Source organism: Bos javanicus, chromosome 18 (genome assembly GCF_032452875.1).
Source record: "Bos javanicus breed banteng chromosome 18, ARS-OSU_banteng_1.0, whole genome shotgun sequence".
NCBI lineage: Eukaryota > Metazoa > Chordata > Mammalia > Artiodactyla > Bovidae > Bos > Bos javanicus.
The window spans coordinates 53,197,702-53,210,440 of NC_083885.1; the positions used below are offsets into that span (position 1 = coordinate 53,197,702).

At 47.7% G+C, this 12,739-nt stretch overlaps 1 protein-coding gene across 2 annotated transcripts in view; it reads right to left on the reverse strand.

Moving 5' to 3' along the window:
• Positions 1 to 12,739, reverse strand: part of OPA3 (outer mitochondrial membrane lipid metabolism regulator OPA3) — a 69,051-nt gene that overhangs the window by 30,314 nt on the left and 25,998 nt on the right. Inside the window, exon 2 of one of the 2 annotated variants that reach the window (XM_061388674.1) lies at positions 945 to 4,751. The exons of the other annotated variant lie outside the window; for it this stretch is intronic. Coding sequence (XP_061244658.1) covers positions 4,333 to 4,751 — 419 coding nt within the window. The 3' untranslated portion in view covers positions 945 to 4,332. Of the gene's footprint in view, positions 1 to 944; positions 4,752 to 12,739 lie in introns of those variants that run through there. 2 annotated transcript variants of the gene reach the window in all.

Here is a 12,739-nt window from a genome sequence, read left to right on the forward strand (position 1 = left end):
CCCCAAGACATGTGGGATCTTAGTCCCCACCCCACCCCCAGGGATCAAACCCACATTCCCCTGCATTGGAAGGTGGATTCTTTACCACTGAGCCACCAGGGAAGACCCTAGTTTTTTTCCTTTACTGTCCTTGCACTAGCTGGTGGCTCCGTGGTAACGGCAACCTTGTCTAGTTCCTGGCTGCCTCCCAGCTGCTAGATAGAACGGGGCCAGGAGCGAAGTAAACATTTGTCCAGTAAGCGGGTAGATGGTGCCCTCTCCACCCTCCTCTGGACATGTTTCTCCTCTCCTTCTGCCTATAGGGGCTGGGGGACCCCAGCCTGGCCCCACAGCATCACAGTGGCCAGCTCAGCGATGGGCCAGTGGGTCAGGTGGGGGCTTCAGGAAGTCCATTTTCTCCTGGGGTGGCTCTCCCCAGGCAAGGGCCTGCCCAACGGGGAAATCAACATGGGGGCCAACAGGGCCTGCCAGGAGATGACAGAGGCAGAGTCCTCGGAACACCGGATGAGGCTTTTGTGAGCCACTGTTGAAGAATTTGCTTCTGATGGCTAACAGCCCTCCTCAGGAGGAGGAGTCCCTCCTTCCCAAATAACCACAGGGCAGATAACACTGGAAGAGAAATACTGGACTGTAAGCCCCCTGGGGGTAGGGTTGGGACTGTCTCCTTCACAGCTGGGTCACCAGCCCTGCACAGAACACAGTGAGGAACATGGTGGGCGCCTTGGTGACAGTTTTTTGTTTGTTTGTTGGTCAGGCGGGGCAACACCCAGGGATCAAGCTCCTGCCCCATGCAGTGGATGCGCAGAGTCCGAACCACTGGACCTCCAGGCAATTCCCTCGGTGACAGTTCTTTGAATGAAAGAATAAACGAAGGACAGTTTTTCTAAGGTTAACAGGGATTTTTAAATGTGGGGAAAAAAATACACCAACTTGAAGACAGCCAATTTGAATTACAAATTTATTCTAACCCCTTTTCCCAAGTCACAAATAGATACAAAATTTTAGCTAGCAGGAAACCAGAGCGATGAGCCATCCTCTGGTCTTGTACGTTTTGGGGGGATTCTTTCCCCTCACATGCACTGACCCCACCCGCACACAGTGGGTGAAGCGGCTACATCCCACGTCTCGCCGCACTTGAGTATGCGTCAGGGCTGAGTTCTGAGTCCGAGATGCGAGAGCAGCACTGTATCAGGCGCAGGGGGTAGGAGCTCCAACCCAGACTGCCCGTCTTCTCATCCCACGTCTGCTTCTTCCCCTCCTGTGTGACCCTGGGTGGTTGACGTTCCCTCTCTGTGCCTCAGTTTCCTCATCAAGGAAACCAAGAAAATAATGTTATGCCAACTATATGAAGCACTTAGAACAGTGTCCTGCGCCTAACTGGAATTCAATAATTAACTCCACCAGAGGCTTCCCTTGTAGCTCAGTTGGTAAAGATCTGCCTGCAGTGCAGGAGACCCGGATTCGATTCCTGGGTCAGGAAGATCTCCTGAAGAAGGAAATGGCAACCCACTCCAGTATTCTTGCCTAGAGAATCCCATGAAGAGAAGAGCCTAGCAGGCTACAGCCCATGGGGTTGCAAGAGTCGGACATGACTTAGCAACTAAACCACCACCACCACTCTGATAATGACCACATCTAACTGACAAGAGAGGTCACTGACATTGATGTCACTGACACTGATGTGATGTGGGGGGCAGTTACAGTCCCTGGCCTCCAGAAACCCTGATCCAGAGATGTGTCAGTGCCAGAGTGGACCCACCCCCACCAGAGGTAACCATGGAAACAGGTACTGAGCTGGCTCACCTGGCTCAGTCAACCACTCCATCATCCTGTGGCAGCTCTGTCTCTTGCCTTCATCATTTAACCCACTCAAGTCACTTCCAATTTAAAAAGTATCCCTACCTGGGCCCACCTCCTTAGCTCCCTCTGTATCAGTGGAGGCTCTTCTAGAAGGAATTAAGATGCTGTCTCAGAACCCGTTTCTTGGTTTCCTATCTGGGTGGGTCTTGTGTCCATGTGGTTTTCACCCCCCTGGGGAGGGTAGGTGAGGGAGGAAGGAGAGAAAGCTGGCCCCTCCCACCCCACCTGCAGCTGCTGGGAAACAGATGTGGAATGGGTCTCACCTCATTCGTCAAATGCTAAGATCCTGAGTGCAATGGGGGGCTGTTGATAGAGAACTGCACCCCCTGCTTTCGCTATTGTGTAGAGATCTCTGCCCCCTCCCCGAGTAGTCCACCTCCCTCTCATCTTTCTTCTCACTTCTCTCCTAATTTCAATAAGCCTTGTACCCGTTTTGGAGATCAGCTCATGATTCTCAAACACATCCTTCAGCTGACTTCCTCACTCCAGGGCTCCTTTAAGTAAGCAACATCTACAGCCTGAAAGGGGCTTCCCAGGTGGCTCAGTAGTAAAGAATCCGCCTGCCAATGCAGGAGACACAGGTTTGATCCCTGGGTCAGGAAGATTCCCTGGAGAAGGAAATGGCAACCCATTCCAGTATTCTTGCCTGGAAAAGCCCGTGGACAGAGGAGCCTGGTGGGCTACGGTCCATGCGGTCACAAGACTCGGATATGACTTAGCGACTAAACAGCGACAGCCTGAAAGACAGAATGCTGACTGGTGGGGCCCAGACCCCTCCCGCTTCAGAGGTGACTCTTGGAAGAGAAGCCACGTTGTGAAGTATGGTTCCTGGACTGTTCCTCTCACCCTTGTGCTTCCCCAAATGTCCCACGGGGTTGGCAGGAGTCCCAAAGTACTCCTGGGCTGCCTCACCCAGGAAGTTATGGGAGCTTATGTGCAAAGAATCTTTGATGTAATTAAGTCAAGGATCTTGACGTGAAACCATCCTTGATTTAGGGTGAGCCCTAAACCCAATGACAGGAGTCTTCACAAGAGACAGGGAGGAAGAGAAGGCCATGGGAAGATGGAGGCAGAGGCTGGGGACATGTGGCCACAAGCCAAGGGATGCCTGAGGGCACAGAAGCTGAAGAGGCAAGAAAGCGTCCTCCCCTAGAGCCTGTGGAAGGAGGGAGATCTGTGAACACCCTGGTTTCAGATCTCTGACCTCCACAACTCCTGTGGTTGTGGGGTGTTTTTTTTTTGGTTTGTTTTGGCCGCCCTGCAGCATGTGGGATCTTAGTTCCCCAACCAAGGACTGAACCTGCGCCCCCTGTACTAGAAGCGCAGAGTTAATCCCTGGACCACTAGGGAAGTCCCTAAACTGTTGCTTTAAGCCACCGAGTTTGTGGTAATTTGTTATGGAAGTCCTGGAAACTAATAACAGAGGTAAGACCAACTGGTAGCCAAGCCCAGTGGGATGGAGGTGTGAGTTGGGGATTGGAGGCAGGAGGGTAATGCTGCGTGAAGAGGGTCTGCTGGACCAGAGCCCCATGAGAGGAGGGCAAGAGCACACAGATCTACAGATCTGATGGGACATGGGGATGTGGTCATCTAATCCATGGCAGGCAGTACCCTGAGCGATGCCACTGAAGATGACAGTGGGAAGGCAGGAAAGGACACATCAGGAAAGGCCTAGGACTCTGAGGACAGGTAACCAGGGGGCTGAGGCTGCAAGACAGGCCAGACTAGCCATCTGCAGGACCGAATTTGCAGGACTCCCAGAAGTGGGAGTGGTAGGGCACTGCTAGAAGACCCTGCCCAGCCATTCCAGTGGGTTGTGCCCTAGACCAAAGGAAGGGGGTGGCGGTTGGTTCTGTTGGAAAATTCCATTTGAGTGTCTCGGGGGAAGAGACCATGGATCAGGTTAAGGGGAAAGATATAATATTTGACGGATCAACTGTAAGCCAAGATCCCCTGTGTCTTCCCCTCAAAGAGAGGAGTGATGGCCAGAGAGCCCACCTTAGAAGGTGAGGGAGGCAGAAGCACATTGAAAGACACTGCATTTCCTCACAATGGCCGGCGCCACCTGACAAAGGGAAGGAGGTATTCTGATGTCAAGGATGAGCGTCCCAGGGAAACGTAACACTGATCACCGTAAACGGGGGGCTGACAGGTTGATCTGGCTCAAGTCCGGTTCCAGGTCTTCTGCCACAGGAGTGAGCCTGCTGTCCTGCTGGCTGGGCCCTGGGTCTGTGCGGTTTGGAGTGGGCGGGAGGGGTGAGTACTGCTGACTGCACCACCTGAGTCAGAGGCTGGAGGGGCCACGTAACGCTTCACCTGCTGGCCACTGGTCACAGCAGGGTGACCTAAGCCAAGTCCCATCCATCCACATCCTGGTGGTTTCCCCTGGGCCAGCACAGGCAAGGGTAACGCAGGGAGAAGGCCACATCAGGGCACAAAAGGCCACGTCCAAGTTCAGGCTTCAGCAAGCTCCTACTTCTTGGGTGAGGATGCTGCCTGGGACGTGGACGCGGCCCCGGGGGTGGACGGCGGGTCCCCGGCGCCCAGCTGGGCGCGCACCTCTCGCATCTGCGCCTGCAGCTCCTCCAGGTCACCCTTTGGCGGCGCTGCCTGCACCTGCGTCTGCAGGGCCTCGAGCGCCAGCGCCAGGTGGCCCACCTCATCCCGCATCGCGTCCCAGGCGGCGCGCTGCTCCTCCTCCTTGCGCCGCTGCTGCGCCTGGTGGCGCCAGTACTCCAGCACCAGGCAACTGCCGCCCACGATGAAGATGGTGGCCTCGCCCAGCAGCTCGGCGCCCAGCTCGGCGGCCGCCTCCTCGTTCAGCGGCTTAATGACCGTGCCCCGGAAGCCCATGATGCGCATCTTGGTCCGCATCTCCACCCAGTGGTACACTGCGGGGGAAGAGAGGGGTCAGGTTGTGCGTTCAGGGCCCCCTGCCACCCCCGCCCCTCCACGCCTTGGTGTCCAGGTCAGAGAATTGGGGACACAGCAGCCAAAATCACCAGGCGGGTGCTTTAAAGAAGACCCTGCCCCTGGCCTGGTCTGAGGAACACCAAGTCACCCCTCTTGGGGTGACCCTGAGGGCATCCTTTAAATCTCCCAGAAGATTCTGGCAAGGGGCCAGGAATGAGAAACTGTGCCCCAGAGGGGAGGTTCTGAGACTGGGGACCAAGCTCCTGGAAGGTCACTAGGAGCTCCCAGGGCTCAAAGTCCCAGGAGGTGTAAAGAAAGGGTCAACTGCTGAAAGCTTAGCTCCTTCTGCTTGTCTCTCAAGCCACCTCCCTGGGTACCATCACCCCACCCACTTGAGAGAGGCAGAACCCTTTCCAGATCTTCCCCAAATGCAGCGGTGGTGGTGTGGGGGGCACCTCCTGGATCCAAAGAAAGGGCAGCTGAAATGTGGGAATGGATGCTAAGCGACTGTGAGCACAGGGTGCCCGAGCCTCTGCAAGTCTGGCTCCCAGCCTAGATCTTCATCGACTCTGAAGATGGAGCTCCTCACAGTAAGGTTCTGGGCACATATCCTGGAAGAAGCTCACAGCTGACTGATGCTGCTGGAACAAAAAACTTCCTTGCCTAGCTGTTTCTTTGTGAAGGAAGATTCTCAGCGTTTGAGTCTTAGAAACAAGGCAGAATGGATGCTGAACCCTGACTCACTCATAAGACAGTTAACATTCATCCAAGGACACTTGGGATTATTGGGGGTGATGTCCTGTTTTCTGACTTATCTGGAGATTCATTTTCCTTCCTCTCATTTTACTTTTAATGTATAATAATTATCCAGAAAATGTAGAACACATAAAAGGTTTTAATTAATTGTGGACTAATAATTTTATTTTTTGGACCAATAATTTTAAAGGCAATTCAAACCAGAAGAAAATATTTTAACATTTAGAACCTTACATAGGAAATTAAACAGATTCAAATTTGAATTTCTGTACATATTTTGGTTGCTGATACATCATTCATTAGAATTCTTCGGGGAATGAAACTGTAAGTATAATTTCAAGGACAAAAAGGGACAACATAAAATTTGACTGTAAAAGAAGAACTTGCTCTTTTTTTTTTTCCTTATAAACCGGGCAACGGCAGGCACCAAATCACAAGAGTATGTGGATTTCGGTAATACTTCAAAGAAAGGATGCTCCAGGTGTTTGAAAATGTTGTATTCCTAACACAATAGAAATGATATCTTTTGTAGTTCCTATTGGTCCCCCAGCCACACCATAAGAGATGAGCACCTCGTCTTTCCCTGACCCCTCTGCTCCCCATTCCTACAAGTGATTTGTAATATATATTTTATTCTTATATTTACACTCTTCTCACCATCTCCCTTGGCTCCCAACATGGCTGAGGAGGAAGCCAGCAAGCCCTCTTCCCCTTTCCACTTCACACCCCGCAATCTCCCTAGGTCAGACCATTCTTTCTCAAGATCAAGGTTTAAAACACTGGCTGTTCAGGGGCTATAGTACAGTCCCTTGCACTCTGTGCATCAGGTAAGTCAGAAAAATGAAAATAAATGGCACATACAAGGCACCAATCATGGAGACACTGTTCGGTGTGACATGACTACGCTAGAAAGGAGCCCCTGTGATGGGCTGTGTGAGGGTGGGGGCCGCCTGGCAGAGGGGCCTCGGTGCCTTGATGTGTCCTCAGGATCAGGTCAGCCAGCTTCTCTACTCTTACTCCACGGAGCACGTCAGTTTGCTCTCAGCTGGACGATGACTTTCTAGGATGACTTGACCTTCTCTTGCATGACAGTTCTCAAACTGCATATCTCATCCCATAAGTGGGTCATGAGGCCGGTGTGGTTGCACAAACTATCATTAAAAATATAAGCAAGAATGTAATTTTTAGGGAACTGGTGACTGACCCTGGTCAGGTATGATGATAACCACTTGCATGACCTGTGTTGCAATAGGAGGTCCTGATAAGGAATGAGGTCCTGCCTGCAAATGCTAACCTGGAGAATTCAGAAGGGACCAAAGGAGAGAGGATACGCCTGCCCACAGCATGTCCTGTAAAATTAGCCCAGAATTCAGGGGGAGCCCAGGGAGGAGGTGAGTGCTAAGTCACTTCAGTCGTGTCTGACCCTTGGCAGCCCCATGGACTGTAGCCCGCCAGACTCCTCTGTCCATGGGATTCTCCAGGCAAGAATGCTACAGGGAGTTGCCATGCCCTCCTCCAGGGATTCCCAACCCAGGGACTGAATCCTAGCTGCTTATGCCTCCTGCATTAGCAGGCAGGTTCTTTACCACTAGCGCCACCTGGGAAGCCAGTGGAGGAGGGAGGAGATGATATATCCTGCCAACCTCTCAGAAACCCTCACGCTGGAATCCATCTTGGCTAAGTGATGCACGAACCACCAGGGAGGAGCCTGAGTCAGAATGATTGGTCAGAGCAACAGGGAAACTAACCCCATCACCGTAAAACCTGAGACCTCGAGCCACGTGGCAGAGCAGTCCTCCTGGTTCCCTTACCCTTCTGCTCTCCACCCAGGTGCCCCTTCCCAATGAAGTCTTTTGCTTTGTCAGCACGTGTTTCTCCTCAGACAACGCATTTCTAGGTGTTAGAACAGAGCACACTCTCGGGCCCTGGAAGGGGTACCCCTTCCTGCAACATAATAAAAAATATTAGATGGACTTGGAGGCATTACCCTAGTTGGTCAGAGAAAGACAGATACCCAATGATCTCATTTACATGTGGAACTAAAACAACAAAAACAAAAAACCAAGCTCATCAATATAACAACAACAACAAAAAATACAAAACATCCAAGCCAATCTCATGAACTCAGGGCACGGACTGTTTCACAAAACTTTTATTCTTGTTTTGTGTGGGACTATATGACTGTGTGTGCGACTGGAACATGGGCAAAAGGCTGAAAGCCACTGTCCTAGACTTTGGTTGGATCCCCAAATCTCCAGACAATGTTTAGGATAGTGATATCTTCCCAACACTGAGTCTTTCAATCCGTGAGTATGGTCTCTCTCTCCACTTAGCCTCGCATTCTTTCGGCCAGCCTTGCACTTCTCTAATTTTATTTATTCCTAGGTACTAATAGTTTTGCCATTATTACTCATGGTATTTTAAACTCCATTTTCCATTTGGCTGGGGCTGGTGCACAGTGATGATACAGTTGAGTTATGTAAATAACTTTCTCTCCAGTGACCACCCCCATCCATTCTTTTTTTCCCTTTTTAGTGAAATATAACTTACACAAAGTATACAAATGTTAACTGTAGAGCTAGAGAATTTTTTTTTAATCTTTATTTTGTACTGGGGTATAGCTGATTAACAAACAATGTTGTGATGATTTCAGGTGAACAGTGAAGGGACTCAGCCATACATACACATGTACCCATTCTCCCCCAAGAGCTGCATAGTTTTGTAATATGTAAGCATCATCTAGGTCAAGATCTAGGACATTCTCACACTCCAAACGGCTCCCACCCTCAAGCCTTCTTCCAGTCGCTACTCCTAAGATCACTATTCTGACCGCTCATGATAGATGAAAGCTCCCTGAAATCCTAGTCTGTCTTCCTCGTGATAGAGCACTGTTACTCTTTCTGTTCTGACTTCTTTTGTTTAGCAATATGTGAGATCCATGGTGTTGCCATGCGTTCAGCTCATCCAGTGTGTTGACTGAACAGTTCATTCACCCACACCCCACGGATGGGCACTCAGAGAGCCTACAGTAGCAAGCTTTCCCAGGAATGAAACTGCTGAATCACAGGGCATTGCATAACCCAGACAATCCAACACACATCTTAATGAAGTATTTCGTTGTTAGGGGCAAGCTGACCCTAAAATTCACAGGAAATGCAGATGTCCTAAGAATAGAAAATTTTAAAGAAGATCAAAGTTGGAAGATTTACACAATCAGATTTCAAGACTAACTACAAAGCTAAAGTAATTAAGACAAGACAGTACTGGAACAAGGACAAATAGAGAACTGGGAAAGAACAGACTGTCCAAAACTGGGACCCCACATATTTGACTGCTTTTCAAATGCTAGACCCAACCTTGTAGTCTTGGAATAAATCCCACTAGGTTATAAAGTATTATCTTTCTTATACAGTGCTGGATTCTACTTGCTAACATTTTTGTTCAGAATATCTGAATCCATGTTTAGAAGGATCTTGGCCTAAAATTTTTCTTTCTTATAACGACCTCGTTAGGTTGTGGTTATCAGTATCTCATTCGACTCATAAAATGAATAAGGAAGTGTTCCACATTCTCTATTATTTAGAAGAGTTTGGGTAATGACCTCATTTCTTTCTTAAATGTTTGGAAGAATTTATCACTGAAGCCATCTGGGCCTGTGATTTTCTTTAAGGGGAAGGTTTTAAATTATAGATTCAAAGTCTCTAACAGATATAGGGCTATTCAGAGTTTCTATTTTTTTCTTGTGTCAACATTGTTAATTGTATTTTTCAAGGAAACTGTCCATTTCCTCTACATTGCCAAATTTGGGGGCTATAGTTGATCATGATATACTCTTGTCATCCTAGAGTTAGGATCTGAATTCATCTTTCGTCTTTCATCCCTTTTAATGGAACTTTATGTCTTTCCCCTTGAGTAGTATTAACCTTTTCAAAGAAACGTCTTTTGACTTTGTTGAAATGCCTGCTAACTCCTAGTTGTTCTTCAAGGTGTGTCTCAGGTGCTTCCTTTTTCAGGACTAAGACCCCTCTGGGCATCCTCAGCTCCTTGGGCTCCTACATCCCAGCCCTGATCAATCCTGGGTATCACTGGTGACAGATCTGTCTTCCCCACTGGTCACGAGCTCCGCAAGGGCTGGGCGCAGGCGCATTCTGCTTGCCCTTCCATCTCACAGCTGAGTTCACCTCTGCCCGGAGTACCAGCCCTGCACTCCTCTTTTCCCACTGTGCCCAATTCACTTTTTAGGTCTCAGCTGGAGGGTCTCTTCTTCCTAGACGAAGACACCTCTCTGACAGCTAGGCTGCATCAAACACCTCCTCTAGGCTGGCGAAGCTCCCAGGCTTCCCTTATCATGACACTGTTTATTCCAGGTTGAATTTTTTTTTTTCTTTAAATACGGATGTAGAACTCCTTGCTTCTAAAATGGATACAGAAATCAGTTTCACCCAGGCATGTCTGACCTTTCACCAGAAATGTTGGTTTCACTGTTTTCAAGTTTCTTGGGATCTTTGGCAATTCTCCCTGTTTCATGGGGAACTCCTTTGTCACTGCCTGGAGGCTAGACTGAAGGGCAGGTTCCCAGAAATGCCCAGCCCAGCACCTGGCATCAAGAAGGCACTCAGGCAATGTTTAATGAGTGGATGAACGTCTCATCTTTCCTTTGGGTGTCCTCAAATTTATTGTATTTAATGTCACTATAAGCAACCAAATTTTGCCCAAACATTCTTGTCTGTTTTGAAGTTTATATCTTAAATAAAGCTTGATGTTTATCCTATCTTTCAGGAGTCAAGAATGCTGCCCTTCCCAAGCGGGAGAGAATTTCACAGGTCGCTTTAGCCAAGAGAAAGGCAGGATTGGCCTAACCTGCTCATCTGCCCTTAGTCACTCTGCTAGAACTTTTAACATCATATCACGGTGGCGCACTGCCACCTTCAATTCTTCTCCTTTTGAATTGGGGTGTGTTGATTTACAATATGGTGACTGAAGACATGAAATTAAAAGACGCTTACTCCTTGGAAGGAAAGTTATGACCAACCTAGATAGCATATTCAAAAGCAGAGACATTACTTTGCCAACAAAGGTCCATCTAGTCAAGGCTATGGTTTTTCCTGTGGTCACGTATGGATGTGAGAGTTGGACTGTGAAGAAGGCTGAGCACTGAAGAATTGATGCTTTTGAACTGTGGTGTTGGAGAAGACTCTTGAGAGTCCCTTGGACTGCAAGGAGATCCAACCAGTCCATTCTGAAGGAGATCAACCCTGGGATTTCTTTGGAAGGAATGATGCTAAAGCTGAAACTCCAGTACTTTGGCCACCTCATGCGAAGAGTTGACTCATTGGAAAAGACTCTGATGCTGGGAGGGATTGGGGGCAGGAGGAGAAGGGGACGACAGAGGATGAGATGGCTGGATGACATCACTGACTCGATGGACGTGAGTCTGAGCAAACTCCGGGAGTTGGTGATGGACAGGGAAGCCTGGCGTGCTGGGATTCATGGGGTCGCAAAGAGTCGGACATGACTGAGCGACTGAACTGAACTGAACTGAATATATTATGTATTGTGAACAAGAGTTTCAGGTGTACAGCATAGTAATAGTCTTTTCGTGGATTATACTCTATTACAGATTATTACAAGATAATGTGTATAATTCCCTGTGCTATACAGTGAACCCTTGTTGCTTATCTACTTTATATATAGTTAGTATCTGTTAATTCCATGCCCCTAATTGGTCCCTTCCCACTTCCCTTTCCTCTTTGGTAACCACAAATTTGTTTTCTGTATCTGTGTGTTTGTTTATGTTCTACATATACATTCATTTGTATTATTTTTTAGATTCCACATATAGGTGATATCAAATAGTATTTTCCTTTCTTTCTGTCTGACTTATTTCACTAAACATAACACTTTCTAGGTTCATCCATGTGCTGCAAATGGCACTACTTACTTTTTATGCCCAAGTAATATTCCATTACACACACACACACACACACACACACACACACACACACACATCTCTCTCTATATGTATGTATACACACACACACATACACACACATATTAGATATATATATATCACATTCTTTTAATCCAACTGAGGCAGGACATAGATGGGGCCCCAGGTTGAACAGCTCCAACCAGTCTCCTGGCTGATACTTGGAGATAGAAGGTATCATCAGGGCCTTGATTGCGTAAAAGCCAAAGCAACCACATTCTTCTAATTCTTGTGGTTAAGAGGATTTCCCTGCCTGACACACTGGCAGAGAAGGTCCTCAGTCCAGGGGAGAGAAAAAGGGAGGGAGGAGACACCAGCCCATAATTTGTCCTGACAACCTCCCAGAAACCTTCATGTTTGAACTGATCTTGGCTGAGAGACGCACACACACTGGGGAGGACCCTGAGTCAGACCAAAGATGGGCACAGACAAGATGGTGTCAGAGGCAACCCAAAGACTGCCCGGATGTAAGAGACTTAACTCTCTCCTATTGACACACAACTCACTCTGAGTTCCCCTGTGTTTTCTTCCACACATACTTTGCTTCTAATAAATGCTTTATTTTTGTTTCACAGTCTTAATCTCTGCTAAATTCTTCCTTCAAAGAAGACAAGGACTGAGGTCCCTCTTCTTCCCAGCAAAATCACAATCGTCTGTTGATGGGCACTTGGGTTGTTCCTATGTCTTGGCTATTGTAAAGTGCTGCTATGTACACTGGGGTGCGTGTATCTTTCCAAATTAGTGTTTCTGTTTTGTCCAGATATATGCCTAGGAGTGGATTGCTGGATCGTATATAGTTCTATTTTTAAATTTTAAAGGACACTATGCAACATATATTGCACAACAAATGGATCAATGAAGAAATTCAAAGAGAAATTCTAAAAAATACTTTGAGATGAATGAAAATGAAATACAACATATCAAAACTCATGGGAATCAGCAAAAGCAGTTCTAAGAGGGAAAACAATTTTTGAAAATACAGTGGTAAATACAATAAAACAGATAAAATAGTTAAACTGGGGAACAGGAACTGAGGTAGAAAAGAAGATGGTTGAGTTTTCTTCTTTTTGTCATAAATCACAGATGTATTTGACTCTTTAAATACTCATGTTCCTTTGACAACATTAGTAATTAATGTAATTTTGAAAACACAAATACATTTAAAAGACTTGTCTAAGCCAAATATTCAATCCAAAAGTCACAGAAAAGACATTCTTCTCA